The 25,915-nt window shown below is 35.1% G+C and overlaps 2 protein-coding genes and 1 long non-coding RNA gene across 3 annotated transcripts in view; 1 reads left to right on the forward strand and 2 right to left on the reverse strand.

Annotated features, from left to right (window-relative positions):
• Positions 1-25,915, reverse strand: part of LOC110379328 (uncharacterized) — a 158,283-nt gene that overhangs the window by 80,476 nt on the left and 51,892 nt on the right. The window lies entirely within an intron of this gene.
• LOC126055967 (uncharacterized) lies at positions 9,400-11,516 on the reverse strand. The gene has a single exon (XM_049846946.2). The coding sequence runs from the start codon at positions 10,822-10,824 to the stop codon at positions 9,613-9,615; it is 1,212 nt and encodes a 403-aa protein (XP_049702903.2). The 5' UTR covers positions 10,825-11,516; the 3' UTR covers positions 9,400-9,612.
• Positions 17,934-19,453, forward strand: LOC135118826 (uncharacterized). The gene is made up of 3 exons (XR_010277808.1): positions 17,934-18,788; positions 18,875-19,088; positions 19,203-19,453. It is a non-coding gene; the product is annotated as an uncharacterized LOC135118826 (long non-coding RNA).

Below are 25,915 nucleotides of genomic sequence, written 5' to 3' on the forward strand. Positions count from 1 at the left end.
GGTATTTCCATATTTCTTGGAAGTTTTTTTGTATGGCCAATGTTCAGCGGTATAGCGGGCCATGGTTATATTATTGACCATAATAACACGCACTTCACCAGAGCTAAAATATCCCCATATTATTATTGCATTCATTTTCTAAAAGCAAGTACTGAATTTTATTTCAATTCATGAGGGTTCTACAATACGCCTTACTTAACTACCCACCATGCGAGATAATCATTTGCCTTGAGTTCAAAACCGAGTTCTATCATTAATCATATACCCACTAAGATAATTTTAATTCTTGTTTCTCTAAATCCACATTTTAGTAATTCAGGCCCCACTTACAGTTAATAAGGCCCACTTAACCTCAAGAGGTACCGCGGCTTCGCTCAATTTCTCTTCATATAAATCTCAATTAAGGCGACGTGGCTACATTAGTCACTATTAGTGCCAAGTACCAGGCAGAGGCACTATTATATCATCATTGATTATTATATAACGCATCTGCTCTGAGAAGGCGGTTGTAGACCGATTTTCATATTTGACTGGCCTGTTGGTACTTACTGGCTGTTTAAGACCTGATATTTGGTCGGTTTTTTCTCGTTTTTAATTATCAAAAAGAACATCGCTTAGAAATATGATGTCTTTCACTCGCAAGCTGTTAATGAGCGTCAAATTAATTGAAGTACCTACTCACTCCGGTGATTACTTAGGACTCGAAATAAAAATCTAATGTCAACTCAACTTGAGGAAAAAGACGACAAACTTTCTTCCCATTTACTGCGACGTTCAAAATGAATCAAGTTGAGAAAATACAAGAGAATCAGATCGTTGGTACAATTCGTTACGGTATTGACGGAGCCCTTATTTTTATCCCAAACACTGCGTCGAATGCTGATCATAGTGTTGACACAAATTAAATCGCATGAGCGTTGCGCGGCGCGATGTCCGCAAACAGCATTACGCGCCTCCCCGCGCCGGGACGCGCGTGAGGGGGGGACGCGACTTATTGTGTAACTTGTCGCGCGGATTAGTCGCGGTCGCGTTACACAAGTTCGACACGCGTCATGTGTAAACGGCCTAATTTCCTTAATTATAGAAGTTTCGTGTTTGATTCGCATGCTGATGTGGATCAAAGGGTATGGATGTTTGTGTGAGTTTCAAGTTGTATGTCACTTAGGAGGTTTTTATTTAATTGTCGATATAACTACGCTATTCACTTATTTTCTATTAATTACATATGCAGTAGCAATCTATGTTACCTTGATTTTCCATCGTTAAGTAAACTTATGACAGGTACTTACTACAAACGTATATCAACATACCACCAAGTATACATCATGGAATATATGTACAATATTATTTGTGCAACTGCGAGCAGTCGCGAGTTGCACGAGGACACATCGCCTGCACTCTATACTTCGTCCGCTAATGTATCTGTGTTTGTACACAAACTCTTTTAGCGACGGTACATGCGTCCGGAATACAAGACTATCATGGAACCAATGTATTTGATGCTATATTTCTGTACTTTAGTAAAAATAAGAAGTAACTTGGTTTGGGTGTAGAAAGTTGCAGATTTTTACGTAAAGATTTTTAACTGTCCTAAGTACTACAGCATTTTTGTCTGCATATAACACAAAAAATGCCACAAACAATATGTAAAAAATATTCGTTGTCCTATTTTGTTAATTTGTAGATATTATTTTCTCTTATCACAGGATATTTTAATCATCAATACGACAAAATAAATTCTCAACAATTGGTGTAAAACAGACAACTATTAATCCAATCCCAAAACCCCAACAAGATTTAAAACAAAACAAGAACGAAAACATACAGCTGTCAACAAAAATAAACGCTCGCTCGGCGCAGCCAGGGGTTCTAAATCAGTGTCCGGAGCGTGGTAATCCTGCGATGCATCACGCGGGCCTGATGATTGATAGCCCTGGCCATCGATTAGCCATCAGTCCTCGATGCTTCAGATACCCAACGGTGTTTTGCTAACAGGGAGCTTTTGTTTTCGAAGGTTGAAAACCCCTGGATTTGAATGGAATTGGATCTTGAATGACGTTTATGTAAAAAGTCTGTTTCAACTAAATTTTCATTCTTTAATGTTTCATCTGTCAGAAGTTGATGACAAAATTGTTGAAGCTAGTTGTTGCGTACAAAAACGTCAAAATAAATAACCCGTCCTCTGAGGCGTAACTCGCACAAACAAACAAACCTCTCGGCTCAGCTATATAGGTATATATCACACGGGTACATATGATACCTGTATGTACGTATAAAACCACATTTAAAATTCAACACAAAAAGCAAAAAGGTTCAAATAACTCGTTTACAAAAATCCTTCGCTTGGGAATTAAATAGCGAATTAATTTGTCTGTGAGCAAAATCCTCTGGTGCGTGAGAAACGTAATAAAATCACCAACTTGTGGTCGGCATAGGTAACATTATTTGGTCATTTTGGTTTCGTGACGGAATAAGAGTAAGGGTTCTGCAGTCTTCACACATATCATTACTGAAATTATATTTTTTTGATACCTTAATCGTAGTAACTATTATTGTGATCTGTGCCTTAATCTAGAACATGTGTTCGTAAGTGAATCAGCTTGAAAAGCTAACATAGCTAAACACTTTTCATAACATTATGGTGTCAATATTCATAAATGGATTCTTCATACAAAGTTGTCACTTGGAATCCACAGCAAAGGTTTTTAGGTGATAGATCAGATCGTTATAGAGAGACTCGTAAAGTTAACATATAACTTGGTCCCTTAGCTGCTGATCTCTAAAACGGTACAATCTGTAAACAGAACCCTTTTAATGCAATAAAGTGGAGACTTTCCTGCAATCAACGCACTCAGCCGATTCAGAAGGACGCACACAACAACATCACGGACCCCAGGTAACGCCGTCCAAGGCCGATTGTCAGCCGCGGCGGCTGGTCTCATATAAGGAGATCAGCCAGCTGTGCAGAACATATTATATAATTTATTATTGAGAAATAAAAAATAAGTGATATCGGTACCGTAACCATATTATTTTTAATACATGTATTTATTCAGATTTGCCTTTTACAGAGCTGCGCTTGCAAATGCAAAACCTAATATGTTTAGAGCTAATACTTGAAACAAATAAATCAGATTGAAATATACGCAATTAGCAGGACTAAACTAATTAATGACATTCGACAAAATGGCTGACTATGATGAATAATTACCGCACCAGTTATGAGATATTATAATAAAATCTATTTCGATCTAATATTGAATCGCAGTGGAATATCATTGTAAATAGTGAGCAAATTGTTGCTATTTGTACACTAAGTCTAATTGTTTAAATAAAATGTTTATTAACCGTTTGAGTTCTATAACTTTATGTAAATAAGCAAAGCTTTGAATAGCTTGTTCTGCAATGTAACAAAGTAAGTTTTAGTATTCAACAATACATGCGCTTAATTAAATGTTCAATTTTAAATTTAATTAAAGAATAACACATTACATATTTACCTAAAAGATGTTAATGTATGTGTCACCGTAAGATTACAAACATCGTTAGATTACAATCTATCTCGGGAGATTGTAAACTGTCGAATTATTGTGAACCGTAACATCTGATTGCAATTTAACGCATTACTTTTCGCTATATTATAACCCACCCAAAACAATAATGTGAAAGACTGCCAAGTTCGATAACATGGAAATGCTTCGCCTATAAAATAAGTGAGATCTGAATAAGTACCAAGTTCCATAGTTACATATACCTCAGTTCAAAATAGTTACTTTTTAATGATGCTACTTGGCAAGTTTTCACAAACCTTGTTATAAACCTACTAAACGCAATGAATCAAGTATTTAATTTTCTATTAAAACTTGCCAAGTAACATCATTAAAAAGTAACTATTTTGAACTGAGGTATATGTAACTATGGAACTTGGTACTTATTCAGATCTCACTTATTTTATAGGCGAAGCATTTCCATGTTATCGAACTTGGCAGTCTTTCACATTATTGTTTTGGGTGGGATTTCATTTATTTTTGTAAGGTTGATTATTGTATTTTTTTCTTATGATTAAATTAGTTAAGGAAATGTCTCATTTATACTATCTTTCAGATTTATGCTTCTTACAAAGAAATGAACTACATTAACTAAATGGACTAGATTTACCAACTGACTGACATGACATGTTATCATATATTATGTTCGTGGATCAAAGTTACACATTCGTTATTTTCGAAACTGATGCACACTTGGTCGTTTTCAGATCAGATTTTTACTTTACTTTGACTTAATACAAACCTTTGTAACGAATTTCAGATCGGTACGACCATTCGAAGATATATTATATAAATATAGATAAATTTATTTCGTTTTAGTTCCTTAGGGGTATAAATTTACGCCGGGTATAAAACACCTTCATTATTTTGAAACCGACTCACACTTGGCCATTTTCAGATTTTTCCCTTTACCTTGACATAAAGACCTACCTCCATGCCAAATTTCAAGTCAATACGACCACTGGAAGTGGTCTAGGTTTTTGATGAGTGAGTCAGTCAGTCAGTCAGTCAGTCAGTGAGTGTATAGTAAAAATAGCGATTTTCTGACGTCAATATCTCAAGACCTACAATAGGTATATTAATGAAATTTTGTATTTTAGATAAGTGAGGGGGTCTCAACAGATACTAGAAATTTGGTATGCGTAAATAAAATAGATTTTGAGTTATAGGGGGGTCGAATTTGGCCCGAAATGGTTCGTGTAATATAACCCACGGCCGGTGTGTCGCTTTTTTTGCTCGAACTTGGCGGACACACTGCCGTGTGTCTAGATCTATCGATGAGAAATTGTCAAATTGTCAACTGTCCGAAAGCTCTCCCTGATTGGTCAGTCTTTTTGTAAGATCGACCAATAATCCGTTCTGTTCCCATTGAGTTCCCGTAGAGTTAGGAATGAAATAGAGGTGTCAGTTAAATAAAATAAATGCTCTTCAAAAATTCTTCAAGGATTTATTATTTAGTACGAGTATGTAATTAATATTCCTGACATATGGAGAGAACAAATTGTAACGAAATATTTATTCTTCAAACACAAATTTAAATTGGAAACATATTGATTTCTGACACTTACGCGAATATCAGACATTTAAATAAAACTACTTTTACGGATTTTATCGCGGTTATATTATATTATTTAATCCCGACGTTTAAAACCGACCGCGATAAAATCCGTAAAAGTAGTTTTATTTAAATGAAACTGGAAAATTATAAGAAACTTTTATAAAAAAAAAAAAACAAAACAATTAGGTAGTTTGTCTTCAAACACAAATTCATTCCTAACTCTACGGGAACTCCATGGCAACAGAACGGCTGGTCGTGATTGGTCGATCTTACAAAAAGACTGACTAATCAGGGAGAGCTTTCGGACAGTTGACAATTTGACAATTTATCATCGATAGATTATAATGTAGCAAAAAATAATGCGATAAATTGCAATCAGATGTTACGGTTCACAATAATTCGACAGTTTACAATCTCTCGAGATAGATTGTAATCTAACGATGTTTGTAATCTTACGGTGACATATATACTTACTGTCTAATGGGTTATTATTGTGGCTGCGCTTTTAACTAGCCCTATTCACTCTTGTCTAGCTTCAATAATCTTTCAATCCAATGGAGTGTATTGGAGTGATGTAGGCAAAATAAAAGAGAACTGTTCAAGTCAACAATCCGTGTAATAATGTAATAATCTAGTGTGTGCAGTTACAAATATAGGGTTAGGCGAGCTGCACACTACACCTTCCCCCTTTTCAAAAAAAAAATGATATTATTACATAATTCTTTTTTTTTTTATTTACTTAAACTCAATTAATACAATGATATTATTATTATTTTTTTTTTTTACTTAGGCTAAATTAATACAGAATATTATTAGACTTCATACTTTACAAACAAATCCAATAAAACTAAAATTAAACGACATTTTAAGTTACAAACTTTTTTGTATTATTTTTATGAATTATATATGCTTTATTATCCCTTAAAATTTTAACATTTGGTGAAACATCCTCTATGACTTTGTATGGTCCTAAATAAATCTTATCTAACTTATCTCCTACTTGATTTTTAATTAATACTAAATCTCCTTTCTTATATATTACTGAATTAATAGTTTTATCAAAATTCATTTTTCTTATTTTTTTATTAAATAACAAGTTGTTTCTTGCTTCAGCTTGTGCTCTTTGAAGTCTATACTTTAGTTCTAAAGGATAAGAATCAGGATTATATAAAGGATCAACATATGAATTTTGTTCTATGTTAGATGGTAGATTACAATGTTTACCAAATACTAATTCAAATGGAGTGTATTTTGTCTCAGAGTGGACTGTAGTATTAAATGAAAAGCACCAGAATGGAAGCCAACCGCTCCAATCTGTTTTATTATTATCACACTGAATCCTTAGATAAGCTCCTAAAACCTTATGAGTATTTTCCAAACCTCCAAGAGTCTCATGATGGTAAGCTGTTGAATGCAGTTTTGTTATATGCAATAAATTGCAAATTTCAGTAAATACTGATGACATAAATTCTGTTCCCTGGTCTGTTATTATTTCTGTAGGGATACCATATCTAAGAATAAAATTATTTACAAATGATCGTGCTACTGAAACTGTATCCTTCTTTTCTAAAGGGTAAGCTTCAACATATTTAGTCAGATCACATTGTAATGTCAAAATATATTTATAATTAAAATTGTCTACATCTAATGGACCCATTAAATCTAAACTAACTCTCTCAAAAGCAGTGGATGCCGTGGATGTGATAATCATTGGCTCTTTCGTATGTCGATTGGAATGCTTTTGAATCTGACAATTTTTACATTTCTTTACATATTCTGATACGTCATTAGTCATTCCTGGCCAATAATAATACTTCCTAATATTATTTAACATTCTGTTTACCCCCGCGTGGCCACTGGTGGGTAACAGATGGAAGTCATTTAAGATCACAGTCTTTGTATCTTTGTCAGTAATTCTTGTCACATCTTTAATAACAAGTAACTTGGGGAAACCATCCAAATGACTCATTTCCTTTATAAAATTGTTTACAAATCGTTCATATTGCTTATTTTTAATTATTACGAGTTCGTTTATTTTGATTTGCTTGCAAAGACGTTGTAATTCTCTCGTTAACACACTTACGGTAGACAACGATTGAGAAATAATAAAAATTGCTGACTTTTCAGGCACGAATTTGCAGTTACCATTATCACTATTAAAATGTTTTAATTTTTCTATCTGTTTAAGTGTATTTTGATTACAAAATAGAATCAATTCAATGCTGTCAATAGGTCGTTTGAGGATTTCCACTACTTTAGGTTGATCAGGCCTTGAAGTAGAGGATACCTCCGTAGTCATGTCATTGTTAACACAGTCAGTACGTAACCTACGAGCCTGTGCTCTTGTTATGACCGATACTACATGCTGTTGCATTTCCTTTAAACTGTTGGATGTAATAGGTATCCGGCTCAATGCATCTGCAGCTGCGTTGTGCCGTCCTGGGACATAACTGATTTCAAAATCGTACTCCTCAAGATATAATCTAAACTTAGTTAAACGGCTTGAAGGATCGGTCATATTAAATAAGTAAATCAATGGCTTGTGGTCAGTTTTTATATAAAACTTTTTCCCATATAAATAAGGTCTAAAATGTCGAACAGCCCAAACAATAGCAAGTAATTCTAACTCAATCACAGGGTATCGCGTCTCAGCTGGTTTCAAGTTACGGCTGGCATATGCAACTACCTTGCCATTACTATTAGACAGTACGGCGCCTAATCCAAGTTTTGATGCGTCAGTTTGTAACGTAAAATTATTTTTGTCACTAAAGTCTGGATAGTCAAGTACAGTCGGACTAATGAGTATATCTTTTAACTTATTAAATGCTCTCTCGCATTCATCACTCCACACAAACGGTACGTTTTTCTTACATAACGCATTCAAAGGATAGGCTATTTCCGCAAAATTTGGAATAAAACGCCTATAATAGTTAGCGAACGCAACAAACCTCTTGACTTCGTCTACATTCTGTGGGACAGGGTATTTTTGCAGGCATGATACTTTTGATGGTTCGGGAAATATACCTTCTGAAGTGATTTTGTGACCTAAATAAACTATCTCCTTACGCAAAAATTCACATTTTAATGGATTTAACTTCAAATTTACTTTTCGTAAACATTCCAAAATTTTTATGAGGTTCTTGTTATGCGTTTCAAGACAGTTACCTACAACAATACAATCGTCTTGGTAAAGGAAACATGATTTGTAATTTAACCCTGACATCGCTATAGTCATAAGACGTGCAAAGGCACTTGGAGATGTCTTTAATCCCATTGGACATCGTTTCATTTGATACTGCCTATCTGTTGTGAATGCAGTATATTTTCTAGATTTTTCATCTAATGACAGCTGATAATATCCTTGACTGAGATCTAATTTTGAAAAATAAATGTTGTTTGATAGCGAATCTAGGATCTCAGTGATGTTAGGTAACGGAAACTTATCATCTTTTATCCTATTATTGAGTTGGCGATAATCTACTACAAGTCTCCATTTCCTTTCTCCTGACCTATCTGTCTTTTAGGTACTAATAAAATAGGACTTGACCACTCTGAAATAGATTCTTCTATGATATCATTTTTAATCATTTCATCTATTTGTTTTTGTACCTCGCCTTTCAACTCTTTTGGCAATCGATAAGGCTTGACATATGATGGAGACGCGTCTTCCTTTAGTTGGATTGAATGCTCTATTAAATTAGTTGTTGTGAGCGTATCTCCTGGTAAGTGAAAACATCTGCATACTTGGCACATATTTTCTCAATGCTTATTTGCTCTTCTTTATTCAGATATGCATGTAGTTGCAAAGTAGCGAGCAAAGTTCTAACTCTATCAACAGATAAACAATCGTCATCAAACTTACAAACATAAAAGTTATCTAGACAACTATCAGTTAATTCTGAAGTGTTTATACTAACTGAACTATCTGTTGTATTTAATATCCTAACAGGAATAAATCCATTATGTGGCTTCGATATTACTCCCGCTGTGTACACTCCTTTATGAACTTCTCTTGACAAAATGACGCAATCACAATTTTGTGACGTCGGGATGTGTTTGATGACTTCGCAACGGGGTGGAATTATAAACGTATTTTTGTTAACATTAACACTAACAGACTCGTTTTGGGATTCTAAAGTCAGTGTACCATCTTTGTAATTTAATACTGCGTTATATTGTTCGAAAAAATCCTGACCGAGTATCCCCTCTGCGGCGCAAGATAAATGTTCAAAAATGTGAAATTTATGATTAAAATTCACATTGTTAATTGTAATATTTAAATAAATATATCCCATAGACTCTAAATTACCACTAATTCCTTTTATAACTATCTTATCCTGTTCTACCAAATTCAATAACTGCCTATGTCGCGACAACCATTCATACTTCAGTACACATAAGCTAGCCCCACTATCGATTAACAAACTAAGATCAATATTACTATCGTTAAGTTGACAATTAACTACACAAAAATTGTTATAACTAAAAATAGAATGAGTACACTGTTTAGGTACGAAAAAACTCTAAATTGTCATTATTATTTGCGACATCATTGCGCAAGTTGTCTTGGCCATTGGACTCTTGCGTGTTATGCTGAACACGCTGATAACGCATCGGACGGCCGCGAAAATGCTGACGCTGGCGCTGACCGCCTGAGTGTTTGCCGCGATTTACGCTATGTGAAGTTCCTTGACCTGTGCTATTTTCATAACAATTATAATTACGATTATAATTATTCTTGGTGTTATAAAAATGCCTATCTCCTCGGCCTCGGAATCCTCTGCTGTTTCCGCGTTTAACATTGTGGTTGGCTCTAAATTGCATAACCTGCTCTTGTGGGTGGAGAGACATAGACTGCTCGTCTACCGCAGCTGTAATAGCTTCAGATAAGGACGCAAACTGTCGCGAGGCAATGATAGTGCTGAGCCGTTTGTCGGTCAAACCATCGCTAAACCTTTTAATTGCAGTCCTTTCATTGAGAGGACGCAATACCTCATATGCATCGCGCTTCTCGTTAGCCTGAGCAATCGTCAAATTTACGAACAACTCCTCGATCTCAGACCCAAATTTTTCTATAGTCCTGCGACCTTGAGTAGCTCTAAATAATTGGGTTTGTAATGCTACCGCCGATTTTTTCGGTAACAAATAAAAGCGAATATCTCCTACCAAACTTTCAATGTCAGCATACGTAGTTTTAAGGCGCAGTTTTGCACTAGGAGAGAGACGTGTTTTTAATACGAAGTCTATTAATTTACTTCTACTGTCGTCATTGATGAGCGAACTATAAAGAAGAATACCATCGATAAGTTGGTTTGTCACCTGCTCCTGGCCATTCATTACCGGCAACAGGGAAATTGCAGTTTTAATATCAAATGACTCTGACATTTTTGTAACACAGATAGAATATTCTATCAAATCTCTATCGTTAGTTTGACTACTACTATCTCTCAAAGAAAATAAGCTCTTTATTTTCGTAAAATTATGTCGTATCTCATCAATCAATATTTGGCAAATGTCACAAGATTCTTTATCTAGCTTCTGATCTTTAACTTCTTGATTCAGTTGAGTCAAAATACACTCCAATTTACTATATTCTTTTTCAGCATCTTCTAGTTTCTTAAAACCTAAATTTCCTGTACGTCCATTTGGACCAAGTTTTATTACATATTCTCTTAAATATTTTAACTTAGCATGTAAATCTCGCAATTGTTGTGACATAATTTCCTCAAACTGAATATAAAGTACTTATGCATGACCTTAATAATAACATTTTAAAACAGCGCTTTATAACAAATAACGCAAAAAAAAAATACAAAAGTGGAGAAAAACTTACATTGCAGTAGGCACGTATTTACTGTCAACGTATATGCAGGTCATGACGTCTCACGTAGCGCGGGTGAATAAACTCCTCAGCATTGGACTCGAACTGACTCCCAGCTGCTCCTCACTGGACCCGTACAATTTATCTCCCGGCGCCCTGCATATCCTCTCATCATAAGGCTTGAGCATTCTCCCGGCTCCCGGCAGCTACATCCTTTTCTGTCTTCTTGTATTGTTTTCATCGCTTCGTCCAAATCTTCTGTGAGAGTTTTTTTTTCTGTAGTCGAAAGTCTTCTGTAGCTTGAAAATCTTCTGTAGCTTGAAAATCTTCTGTAGTTTGAAAATCTTGCCTTTCTTATTTCTCGTCGCCACAAACTTCTATTCTTCGTAATTGTATTTCTTCATATTTATTCAGCTACTTTCGTATTTTACACATGTTGCAAAATTTTAACTGCTGGCTAAGGGTCGCCATGTATTGGAGTGATGTAGGCAAAATAAAAGAGAACTGTTCAAGTCAACAATCCGTGTAATAATGTAATAATCTAGTGTGTGCAGTTACAAATATAGGGTTAGGCGAGCTGCACACTACAGGAGTACTACCTTAATGAGAATGTTTCCATAATAAAATTAATTACTATAAAAACATTATCCTCACTTATAAGAAACACAAGTTTATCGAGACTTATTGAAAATAATAATATATGCTAACGTTTAACAGCCTTACTTATAAAAATCAACAAATCATCTTCTAAGCATTGTTTTAAGTAATTACTACTTAAAGCCTTAAGTAGTGATTAAATTATTTTGACCTATAAACGTTGCTTAAGCATGTCTTAAGTAATGAACAGATAATGACATAAAAACATACTAATTTCTCAACACTACCGGAATGTTGGTAGCTTAAAAAAATATTTGTCATCAAAACGTTGTGTAATGGCAACAATGGCATCCGTAAAATATAAAATTAAAAAGTTGAGCTGTCAATAAACCGGAAATGAAAAATCAGCTGGTAAGAATCCAGCCATTTTGATAATTAGCGGGTTAAACAAGGGTGTGAGGCTACTTAATTTGACAGCTCATTTAAGACATTGCTAAGAAAATGATTTATTTCAGCCACGTTTATAAGTAAGATTTTTTCTTAAACAACTCTTAAGTATAACTTATTATTTTATAAGTAAGGCTGTATATGTTTTGCTTCTACGATAACACGGCTCAATCGTTTCATACGTTTTGTTTTTGTTTTAAGACCATTACAAATTAATATTTAATGTCGGTAAAAGTCTCGACACGCTAGTAGATTAATAAAAAATAGGTACTTATTTATTAGGTATAAAAAGTTTATTTAAATAAACCCCTTTTACTCTGTACTCTCTTACTTCTAAAATCGTATTCTCATTTGTAAGACTCGGCTGAGTGCTTTTATTTCTTAAGACTGATCTCACGAGTGCTTCACAATAGCGCGATGTTTAGCGAAGACTTATGTTTAGACGGCTCTTAGCACTACAGCCTATGCCTCGTGTTCAACTGAATAATTTAATAGACATTGCGTACTAAATATCAATAATTCTAGCTGCGTATTTAGTACCAACAATAAAATCATTGTTTTGTACTTACATAATATCTACAACAATAAGAAAAATAAAGTTTCTGTTATTTCTGCCTCACTGACTCAAACATACTAACTGTTATTAAATACCTGCAGTACCAAGACAATCAACAAACTCATTCAATAATTGTTTAATTCCCCAAACGTAACAAAAACTTAAAAATATTGAAACTAACGAAGTTCTATTAGGTTCAAACAGCGAGTATTAACCAAAGCTTTAGAACCGCGAGATAGTATTATTATCGGCGGGTCAACCATAACATTATGATAATCACGAGAACAAAGCACTCCCGAGAGAAATTAATGTTATCGCAGATGACTCAGTAACTCGTGCAATATGCTATTTCTTGCATTTACGTCATACAGTATCACCACACCCCTTTTTGCTGCTAATAACTTTGCTATTAGAATCTGCTAATAACTTTGCTTTGCATCAAAATTGGTGCTCTTGAAATCTTTATAGTAAAAAAAAAAAATACTGGATGAGAAGACTTGACGAGCCAAATAAATATTATGTAAAACTCGTCCATATATCAGGTTCAAATGAGGTCTAGAATAACTAGTAGAGGCTGGTAATCAGCAACCTCCTTACCTCCCAGACTTCAGAACCGGCCAAACAAGCAACAAATTGAACCAAATAAAAAGGGCAATTTATTAAATTATCGAAGTAACCTGAGCCACGTGGGCCTAAGGGTCCACAAACTAAAGTTAATGAATGGAAGGGAAACAAAAGAAGGTCCATTACGGGCAGACACCATAAATATGGAGGTTTTATTGAGGCAGGCCCTCGTATGTGTCCATTTAGTAACGTTACGACATATCATCCTACGGGATTATGAGCTCCTAGAATTATGCATCAGCGTTTTTAAGGTACAAAAGGATTTATGTATTTTCTAGGTTCGTAATGGACCGTCTAATGGATTTGAAAATCAATAATTAATTCTGACCATGCTGTCCAATAAAGAAACACAAGAGAACCAAATACGAATCATTCTGTTCTTTTTTTAATTGTATTTGTCGGTCGCCGCAGAATACGAGTACTGCTGAGAAAATATTACAACAGTGTCTCAATAATTATACTTAGCTATAAAACAATAATGTCTGTATCCATAGAAACAGTCAAAATTTCAACTTCTAAACAGCAGTAGACTGTGGTCAACTCGCCAGAGTTCCTCTTATTAATATAAGGCGAAACTTGTTAATGATGATCTCGGAGTAGCCATCGTAATTTGAACCTTATGACCCTCGTAACAGAGGTCGAGGGGCACACATATCACTCGAACATGGACTCATTAACATAATAACTTGAATATCACATTAATGTGCTGCTAACTTCAGTCTAAGGTCGATGTATCTACTGGGAGAAGACTCGAAGGTCCACTCTAAATTTTATCCTAAAAGTATGATAAAATAAGTGTAGTTTAGGGACTTGATATTTTTTCGTATCGTGTTTAGATTAATTTGGCAAAACAGCAAAATAAGAAATCATATTTTTATGACTTCAGGAAAAGTTAACGGGACCATTATATTTTGCAAACTATACTTCCTAGTGTTTCTATCTCTATTTGGCATTTCCGTCTAGATCCAGTTTAGGGATTAATCTGAACCGAAGCGTCCAATTAAAGCCGTCTGTAATTGAAGTAATATTAGCATTCAGTTCACGAGCCTCCCCCCCCACTCTAACGGCACTTCACAAACTTATACATATCTCAAGCGACATTTGACGGTATCATGGTGTTTGGAAGAAACTTCCCGGTTCCCCTTAAAGGGGGTGTTTTCAACGTTATAAGGAAATATAAGAATGTCTGTTATTCTTGAAAGTTGCTAGTAGCGTTTTATGAAACAATAAACATTTTAAGTTTTGCTATTGGAGATGAAAACAGACTTCTGAGATGTCACAAACAAGATAATGACCTTACAATGATACGTCAAAAGTGGAGAAACTTTACAATGCTGATTTGTATTCAAAAACTTGTACAGTCATTGTTTCTAGTTAGTTATTCAGAGTTTTGAGCAAAACTATTGAATTTTTTAAACTATCTTTGACTTTTCACTTAACCCCAAAGTTATAGAAGTTCTTCTCAAGTCACCATCCATCCTTTCCACAAACAGAATTAACATAAAGTTGGCGAAGATTAGCGAATACGTCAACAAAATTAATATCATCCTGGATGGGTGTAATTGCATCAGGCCCTACACCGCTTGCCGGACGTCTCAACAATTTGAGAAGCTTTTAAGGTATCCTCGCAAGTTACTCTGAAGTACTGGAGTATGGAGTGGATAATGGGAGGGACCACGCCACCTCTCGAACATCTAAGGGGTTCAATGGCTTACAAGATGGTGGACAATTAGGATTTAGGTCTTGAAAAAAGGTTCCCCATTCTTTTATGTGCAGGTTTTTATTTTGAGCAATTTTTAGTGCTTCTACCTTTTAAAAGTGCTAAAAACATTGGCTATATACTTTAACCATTTTAAGCTGATTGAATCTACTTTCTCTTAAAAATGATAACGCGAGTATGGACGTATTGGATTCTATACGGAGAAATGTTAATAAGAACGGATTCGAAACAATTACATTAATGTATTCCGACACTTGAACTCCGTATCGAACATCGTTCTAGAATAAAGACCTAAGTGGTTTGAGTTTCTCATTAACATCTGAATGGCTACTGCACAGTCATTGTTATTTTGTTCTAAAATATAGAAACTAAAGAATTGCAGCAGCATGGTGTATTGTTTGCCAAAACTGGTGATTACTTTAATTTCTCTTGAGAGTCTAAGTTGGGCTGTTGCCAGTCTGAATGAATGTCCTTTCTTTAACTTTATTAGATGGAATTAAATATTATCATAAAAAATGGCATTTTATTTTATTTTCTGTTAAGCTCTTTGGGGAATAAAAATAAGCGCATTGAACTCAAGACATTTAACTACACTGCGTATGTAGAACAATTATATTATGTAGTATCATATAGAGAGTAGGAACAGCAATTCCGAAACATATCCATTTCTACGTTCACTAACATCGTACAAAATCACTTCCACAATGGTACTGTACCGTGTTAAACGAACCAATAACCGACCAGGGCTGGTCGCTTCTAGTCTGTTATTGAAGTCCGTGTAATCGCTCTGCGCTAATGAATAGATTATAACGAGTGTTTATCCCGACGAGCGCCGAATATTAACCGCGGATTACCGGCGAGCACCGGCGCGAACCGGCGCAAACCGGCGGGATCCGGCCCAATCCGAACACGTTTTACCAAAAGAGTTGCTCTTTCTTTTCTAAACGGTTTAAGTAAAATAGGTAATACCCTTAAGAGCCTCGTTTCTAAAAGGGTCAGCTCCGTTTTCTGTTTGATTTTCTCAAAAGCTATTTTCTTCTGTGTACTCTTTAAAATTAGGAATATTTTTGTAATGTTTTGAGGGTGAGGGAAGTTCCGAAATTCGCTAATCATTGGTAAACATTGTTGATTGTACTTATGTATATACTAGCCGTTTTCCCGCGGTTTCACCCGCGTCCCGTGGGAGCAACTGCCCGCACCGGGATAACATATTATAGCCTATGTTACTCGCAAATAATATAGCTTTCTAATGGTGATAGAATATTTAAAATCGGTCCAGTAGTTTTTGAGTTTATCCATTACAACCAAACAAACAAAGTTTTCCTCTTTCTAATATTAATATAGATTACGCTCAGGAGTAAACCAATAATGAGTTAGGTACGTTTTTGGTCGTGGAATTTATTTATACTTCACAATTTTCAGTATGAAATGAGACCTTTTCCTACCATTGAGACAGAATTTCAAAATTTATAGGTTATAGTATTTATAATTAGTAGTATAGCTTGAAGTTGGAATATTTAGCCCCTCTAGTACTTAGTCTAGTCAAGTACAAAGTAAAGATCTATTATAAAACACTATTAATTTCGTCCCACGTTGTTACTATAAATAGCTGTGGTATTTTCCAACAAAACCTCTTATAATGAATAGTAGTAAGCTTGGTGTAATTATATTTTTGTGCGGGTAAGTGCTGGACTAAGTCTCAACAGATGAATACTAATGAGATGCCCTGGCGGCGCCCGTAATACTGATAGACGACCTGCAGTCTTAGTATGTTTTAAAGCGTAGGGCTATGTTTAACCAACTTACCGAAAAAGGAGGTGTTGTTTGTGTTTGCCTATGTTTACCAATATGCTAATTTCTCGATAGGAAGGAGTAACTATTAGATAACTCTTTTGTGACACCTTTTATGTAACTACATATAATATTGATGTACGGTGTAATTTTATTTAACGAACTTATCGCAGGGCTCCATAATATTATCTACAAGCTTAATCTGCAGAAAGTTGAAATAATTTATTGTGCGTAAAACATAGGCCTATAATACAAGTCTTCTACAGCTGATAATACAATTACTTGATCCATACGTTATCATTAAAGTCAGTGCTCATAAAGTGCTGAACTTAATATAATGTTGTTCGTGTATTACATAAATCAGCACGCGGCGGTTACACGCTACAAACCGCTGTCTAACTTCATTATATCTTACATTTACTCACAATATACAAATATTCATTTCATACGAACCTTTGATCAGCTGTCTTAAAAACACAAAAATAAATTAATTCTTCGATCTTTTCTCAAATTAATTATCTTGAAAAATATTAATTAGCACACTTCGTCAGCTTTGTAGAGTAGGTTATAAATTTTAATTTTAAGACTTTTACTTGTACTAAAATAAATAAATCTGAGATTTTTAGTAATTAAAATATTAGGTGCCTAATTTTATATTTCTAAGCTATTAATAACAGTAACTGTTGGAGATTTTTACACGATATAAAACAACCTATAACATATTTTAAATAGTTTCGTAAGAACCATCTTAAAATTAAATAAACGTCATTCGTGAAACGTAAGTGTTGCGCAAATAGTCGGCATTAGAGTCCCGGGATCCCGGTGCTCTCGTCCCGGGACTGCGGGGCCTTCATAAAAATACGGGCTAAGTTTATTATCGGGCGGGATTGGCGCAAGCTCCGTATTTGTCACGGTAAAGTGCTAGTGTTGTGCGCGTTTATTTACGTCTCGGTTTAAGAGTAGTCATACGAGAAGGTACTTCTTTGCTTTATCACAGGTTTATTGCTTTATTAGCGAGAAGTACGTACTTTATTGTAGGATTAACCAATTTTGAAAAATATAGGCTTTGTGATATAGATAGAATTTATTTATTATTTTTTGTATTAAAGTGATTTATGCAGTTAGTATGTTGTTGTATGGTTATGCAGTTTTAGATTGTAAAGGACATTGCCACCCGTTGGGCCCCTTATTTGTGATAGAGTGTCAAGAATATTTTATTATTAAAAATCAAGTCCTAATTTTATAAAACTTACTATTTTTTTTCAGAATTTCTTGTACCCTAGCATTGAAAAACATAATTAATATTTATTTTATTGAATCTAAGCTAGTTCCGCCATTAAAACTTAACCTGAATGTTGCCAGGTAGACGACAGACTATCTCATTTAAATGAACGAGGTGATCGATTGAAAATATCGATGTAATATATAGCATTTTTCTCTTATATCAAAATGTACAAGTATATATATTAAGTATGCACTCGTAAATAGTAAACAAGAAAAGAAGAAAGAAAAGCTGTTTATAACTGTTGAACAAACAATAAAATATCAACACTAACAAAAGTCACCACTAAACTATATCTATAAAACGGTTACACCTAACACCATACATGGAATACAACAATAACACAATAATTAGTAAATGATATTATTTATAACAAATCGATTTAGGAAATCGATTAACAAAATATTTAACATGGTAACATCTACTCGGAACGCGAGTCTATCTGTCAAATCAATACGTCATTCAAATTGTTTTCGTGCCGGTTGTTATGTTATGCGTAGAGTTGAATTTATTCCTCCGTATTTGCTTCTGATCGTTACAATTTGCGTAAAAACTGTCGAGCTGATCGTTTTCGTGCCTCCAGTGGTTTTTTTTTTAGATATTGGACTCTTTTCTTAATGATAAGTGAGCACATTGACTCGTGAGCATTGGACTCTTGTTTTTAGTGATATTGTTGTTTTACCGGAAAATGTCTGCACCTGGTAGAAGTCGAGTAAACTACTCTTTGTCTCGCCGGTGTGTTAATTGCTCTTTACGTATAGCGCCTAATCTGCGTAGACGTTAAATTGAAGAAATAGATGAACCAATGCTTATCCTTCTAAGATCCTGGGTAACACCTACATTGGTAAGTTTGTTTTATTATGTTTGTGGATTTCACACGTCTCTAAACTGTCTAAACTACCTTACATTTTATTTTGTCATTTTTTCCAGATATCTTCTGATGATATCCTGTGTGTGAAATGTTTTGTATTATTACAAAACCAGACAGCATCTAACTCAAATCTGTCACTTGTATCCCCTGCTCGTGGACACCTAAACATATGCTACGCATGTGGCTTGTCAATAGCAAGTCGCAGAACTCATAGAGTCAGTCAAGATAGTTCCTCAAAGGAATGTTATACTAAGATGGACACCAGCACATCACGTAAGTGTTTATTCTTATTTATTTAAACTTAATGTATGAATGCATATGTATGTGTGTTGAACTAATTAAATATTAATGAATATCAAGTATCTAAATATAATATTTTTTTATTAGGTGTTGCATTTGGAACGAGTTTGTGTTCCTTGTTGGGCGGCTGCATCAAGACAAGTCCGGAGGCAACCCGTTGCTGGCAGTAGCCAACACACTGTGGAGTCTGCACCGGAGACTGGTATCATGGATGGAAACATAATTACAGATATGATGATTCCTGTACCACCACCACTGCCACCGCTTTAATGATATAAGCGCTCCAGCACAATTTCTAGACAACATATTCCTTGAAGAATAAATGTCTATTATTTTAATTGGTTGTGTTTTTTCTTATTAAACATCTGTATAGCATTTACTATATTTTAAACTCCTTTATAATTAAGCCCTTTCTAAAATAAACTACAGCTAATCATAGATGGCACAGCGATTTTACGATGTCGCTTGCAGGAGATGCTGTCATATATGTCATACATACTCGTATATACTAGGTACCTACCAGTTTGCCAACAATCTTGGGGTCGGCTTTTAGTCTAACCGATGCCGCTGAATACAGTATTGCTCAAAGAGTGATTGCCCATCTGACCTCCACACCCGATACACTGGGTTATAACATGTTACCTCTTGGTAAGTGGTTGTCACACTTGCTGGATTCTAGCTACTCATAACAAGTATAAATAATGCACCCAGAATCAGCAGTTTAAATGTAAGTACTAGCAGCCACCCAGCTGAAGTTTGTAATGGATGGTCACCCAAGTGCAATCTGACCAAGTAGCTTAACTTAAGATATCTCCTTGTGGTTGTTGTAACGTAGCCACATGCTCCTCCAACCAATTTAGCCCTAAGTATATTTATTTCTACTGGTGCCAGCAAAACCTACTTCCGCTGACTGCAAGATAAACAGTTTAACATATTATTTAGCAAGAAAAGATGATATCTGATGTTTTTATTTCATTTGGGAATCAATATTAATACTAAAAATATTTTATTGTTTTAACGCAAATTGTTTTTGAAAAAATATTGTCTAATAACCTCAATTTCTTCATCAGAAAAAATTCAATAATTCTCGGATACTAGGGTGAAAAATTATAAATTGTTTTCAGGGTCTGAAAAGGTAATTGTCGTTCTTCAAAATAAAGTTAAAACCACCATGGCACGCAATTTTTTTCTGGGGGCCCAAATCTCCTAACAAAACGGGCATTCTCCTTTAAACAAAACATAGGTATTTTTTTAAACAAAATTGTAATTAAGTATTAACATCAGGGCAACATAATTCAACAATAATACGAGAGATAATTATTTATTCCATTAAACTATACTTACTGTAAATGAAAACGTAAACGATGTTTAAATCAAATAAATTGAATTTGAACACAGCTATAAAATTTTAATTAATTTGCCGAGAGAACAATTATTATTTCGCAGTTGTGAAATAAACTTTTAATCGAATTGTTAAAGATTGCTTGTAATTACGTTTCCGATTTATACGAGGACTGCTGAGTAACTACCTTAGCATCGAGTTATTTTAACATTAAACGATTGTTATTTTTGGCGTCTTGTTATTTTCGTCTGAAGTTTGTTTTTATTTATACAGTCCTTTCTTCAGGGATTCTTCGAATAAAAGTAATCGGTGTAAACAGTCATAAACCACGTACCAAGCATTGTTTGAGTTGTAATTACAAAAACATAGTCTTGAAAGAAAACCCAAAAACTCTGTCAGATTTCGACATCGTATCCAACGTCTTAACAGGTTGCTATCACAAACCCGTACAGACAAACAGTGATAATGAAATAACCCATCTAATATAAATCTCAACTGTATGACATTACACACACACACACATACAGAGCTTGCATAAACCCCTGCGCTCACTTGACTAGAGAAACTTTATAAATGAGCCGTGCAGCGCCCGATAATGAATGGAGCTTTTTATTTTCATAAACCAGCGCCATTTTTATTTGTTAAATTTTATCTTTTTTGAGACGGGGCCATAAGGGCAGCGTGTGAAGTTTTTAATTAATTTCTCTACATGTACTTTTTAATTCTGCATTAATTTAATTTTAATTTAGTAGTCCGCCTGATGAAGTAGATTTTGAGTCTTTATCTGCGAGGGTAAATTGTTTTGCCTTATTTATTTATTTCAATGTTTCAATGGCCAGCTCAGCAGCCGTCTCGTTATATCTTGATGAAATTATGAAGACACAAAAGAAAGCCACCTTCATTAAAACTGTCTCAATTTGAGCACCTCCATTGTCAAACCGCTAACAAAACAAAAATAAGTGTGTCCCGGTGACCGCGCGCCTCGTGGCCACACAAACCTTTTTATTACCCGAGGTGCTCGTTAGAGATCTTTCCATGCAACAATTACTCAGATATTCTCGCTCCATTCGTTTCTTTGGCATTATTTTTCATCCCTTTCTTGTTTTTATTGCGCCACGCTCCGTTTGCCGCGCTGCCAGCGTTCAATGTATTTTGATTAAGGAGCTTAGCGAAGCAGTCACTTGTGATCGCGCAATGTATTGGTGACGAGGGCGACACGGGATAATCTCGTTAATTAGTCCGCGTGACTCTAATAATCATTAATTCAAAGGGAACTGCGCTTAATGTTATATATTCTTTGTTGGGAAGAGTAGCAGGTATTGATGATGTCTTTTTTCTGATAAAACGTATTAATATGGATAAAGTACGTATTTTCATAGCCTTCCCTCGGGCGTATTGTTAGCGCATCAGAGGTTGAGTTTAAAATAAATCGGGGATAAGCCGTGTTAGTGTGGTAGGTCAGTTCTATTGTGGTTTTGTAGTGCACTTATTATCTTTTAAACGAAACTGAAAATACATTCAAAGATCTTTTCCCGTGAGGTTTGTCACCTGTGAAAGACATAATTAGGTTACTTCAAAATCATTTTCAAATAATGATTACTTAAAAACAATCTTGTGTCTACTCTAAAAATATTCATTAGTTATATTAAAACAACTGTTTGTGTTGACCCGACCTTAGCTAGTTACATCCCCGGCTGTTCTCAGGCGACATAATGTCACGTAGGACACAAGAAAGGTCGCGAGGTCAGTATCGTACAGTCGAGAGCTTCCTTCATCTCGTATACGTAATTAACCGTTTTTTGCCGACCAACTGAGTGCCATAAATTACCCAGCCACGCGACCCGGTAATGAAATGTACGCCGGTAATGAAAAAAAAAAACCAAATTTATACCCTGCTGGGGAGATTTATGTGTTCCGCTGATCCGGGTGGGGAAGGGTTGAATGCTCATGGAGTTCTCGTCGTGTTGAAAGAATCCTGATAATGGGAGCTGGAATAAAATGTGGTGATTGTTTTATCTTTGGGAATAATTTATCTCAATCTAATGTACAGACGCTAACAAGTCAATCTAACATTAACCTGTAGGTACCACTTTGAGATAAAGTTAAAAATCTATTGAATAATTATGACATTAAGGCAGGTTGATGTGCTATCGTATATACACTATGTAGTATTAAAGACATCAAAAAGTATTTGATTAGACTCTGGAAGCTTTCTTATGTAAAACTAAAATTGAGAAAAAACATTTCATAACGTTTTACATTTTAGAATTACATTAAGAATTCAATTTTCTAGATTGAATCGTAACTAGTTCCACCCCTTGAAACAACATAGTTTGAAGTGACAAGCACTGGAATATAATTATATTGAAAACCTAAGTAAGTAATAAAAGTTGGTCGAGCTCAAACGGAAATATTTTTGTTTCATCTCCAATGAGCAAGTTCTTCAATCTAACTTCAAGCTGTTCAATTCCAATTGAATTAATATCGATTTCAAGTTATTACTTTTGTGTGGGTTTTTTTCAAGTTTACACGTAGATAGGAACTACTTTCTGATTTGTTCACGATGGATCTATGTACTTATTGTACTGTAGGTATATCGCAGTTTGACCCGTGTTCCGGGGGTGCTTTTTCCCGCATCCAGGTAAAATATAGCAAGCAATGCCAACGGTAATACTTTACAATTTTGTTTTTAACAGTAAAGTCCACGGTTGAATTTAGAAATCTAACTACTACATAAAGGAGTACATGAGGGAATACAAAACGGTATACTTGAGGCAGGAAATAGGGGAAGAATATTAGGGGTGTACATAGGGGCGGTACTTAAGTGAGTATATTAAAGGTGTATATTGGGCGAGTACATAAGTGAGTATATTAGGGGTGTACATAGGGGAAGAACATAAGTGAGTATATTAGGGGTGTACATAGGGGAAGTACATAAGTGAGTATATTAGGGGTGCACATAGGGGAAGTAAATAAGTGAGTATATTAGGGTGTACATAGGGGAAATACATAAGTGAGTATATTAGGGGTGCACAAAGGGGATATAGGTACATAAGTGAGTATATTAGGGGTGCACATAGGGGAAGTACATAAGTGAGTATATTAGGGGTGTTCATAAGGGGGAAATAATTAAGAAAGTATATAACGTTACAAACTTGCACACTGACCTTTCATTGTCTGTTGTTGTAGATAGAATTAACTTTTTTTTTTCTATGAGCCAAAGTTGCCTGGTGTAAAGGAATAAATAAACGATTGTTTGAATTCACCGTAATACAATACTAGGAATCAAAATGCCAGCAAGTGACAGGAGAAGTTGCTAATACGTGTGTTTGTTCCCGATGTGACGAACAAACAGATCGCCGAGCGACTCAGAACTTCGAGCGATCTGTAGCATGTTGTATGTAGATGACTTCATAATTGTGTTCTGATAACTTTAGCTTTGTATGTCGATGTTATATGACTTTGAACAGTTAGGCGATTTGGCCCTTTGGCAATGCTGCATTGATTTATTTTTTGACTTTTGCCTTTAAACTTTTGATTTATTATTTTTTGGCGTATGTTTAGCTTTGGTTTCATTAGGATCAATTTTTGAAGGTCGTTTTCCTTACCTCGTCCTTTAACCTTGAGTAAGGTCGTTTTCCTGTAACAGTTTATCCTAGCTACAGACCTGTCTCAAAGCTGATCATCTCTAACTCAATATTTTCCTCATAAAATCCGCAGCTTCCTAAAAACATCATGAATAACTCAGTTCGCGTATTCTTTCAGAGCCCTTTGAAGGTCATCTCGCAGTAAATATGAGTTTCCTTGTCGTTTGCATACGTTTTACAGCTCGCACAAAAACATTTTTATGTGCCGACGTAAAATGTTTGGATATAACAAGCCTTTTATGATATCCTGCTATATTAAGTGTATATTAGAATTCTTGCTCGGCTTGTTAGGCGGGTAGAGATCATAATGTTATGAAACTCTCAATGTATGCATGTTGTATTAAACGATATTTTTATTATAGCCATCATTTGAATATAATGATTATATTCTATAATGCTTCAAGCGATTGTTACAGCACTTGCATGGGTTTCTATTACTCAATGAGCGTATCAAACAGAACAGAAGTAAGTCTTCGCCAAAGATTTTTATTAAATATGCCTATAACAAAGCCTTTTGCATAAAATTTGTACTATTATGACAAAGTAATTCAAAAACTCAATAGCTTACAAGAGATGCCGAAGACGTATAAAACAGACAATAGATTTAAACCCACTTTTCAGTACAAAAGGTTGTTTCTCCAAAAATAACAAACCTCTTCGTAAATAAAGCTCGAGGGAATGTTAATGCCCAAAAGGGCGCATACTGAGAGGTTTATTGGCTTGTCTGTCTGTCTGTCCCGAGCACTTCCGATGCGATTACAATACTAATCAAAGTAACTTCATGAGACATAGATCATCGATATAAAGAGACGCGTCAATGCCTTCAACCGGACTATTTTGTACCTACGCCTCATGGAATTGAAATCGATCGGACAATTTATAAAGCCATTATGCTAGCAATTTCACATAATCTTGTAGGTACGAGCATGATTCTTTAGGCATTTAACGAAACATAAGGTTTAGTTGACTCCATAATGTCACGGTCGGCAACAAACAAACAGTAAAATAACCATACATTAAGTCATAATTGTTTATTAAAGTAGAGTACAGAAATTAAAGATAAGACAGAAAAGAAGCACATTATCGATTGAGAACTTAAAAAGGCAGTATTTACAGCTAAGCGTGGCAACACTGATTGTGGTACAACACGGCGGGGAACACACCGCCGGAATCAGAAGTAGTTGCGCTAATGAGCGCGAATCAGCCGCCGCTTGTGTTTGAGCGCTAATCAGCCGAGAGGGACGCAACGCCGTAGCCTTTCTGATCTAGTCATATGGTTGGAAAGGTTACAAGCCTAATCCTTATACTTACTTATAAATATGTTTAATGTTAAAGATACATAGTTTGCATAATGTTAAAGTAATGAGGGCTTCCAAAAATATCTGCAACTTGTCTGATTTTCAAAGATTAATAAAACCACATACGTTTTGAATTAAGTGTAGTCGATAATGTCCTCAGAGAGTTAAGGTTAAAAAGTTGAGGCACATTAAACTTTTGTAGTCGCTACATATCGGTCCAAATAAGCAATTAATGACACAATAGCTAAGTTACATTTTAAAGTAGCTTGTCAAAAACAAGTGACGATTAAACTATCTGATCTCCAACTTTAATAGTTTTCCAAAAAGCTGTCGTCTGCAAACAAAGTGAGTGGTTTGCGTACCTGTGTTAAGGGCTGTCAATATTAAAGGCACTCAGTCGCCGAGCTGTGAGCAAACACTGCGAGTGTGTATCATCCCTAATAATATTTGCGCGTCCGCCACCGGCTGCAATTACCGAACTAGTGTCAACTTAATCAACAGCCGGCTATTACT

Source organism: Helicoverpa armigera, chromosome 26 (genome assembly GCF_030705265.1).
Source record: "Helicoverpa armigera isolate CAAS_96S chromosome 26, ASM3070526v1, whole genome shotgun sequence".
In the NCBI taxonomy this organism is placed as follows: Eukaryota; Metazoa; Arthropoda; class Insecta; order Lepidoptera; family Noctuidae; genus Helicoverpa; species Helicoverpa armigera.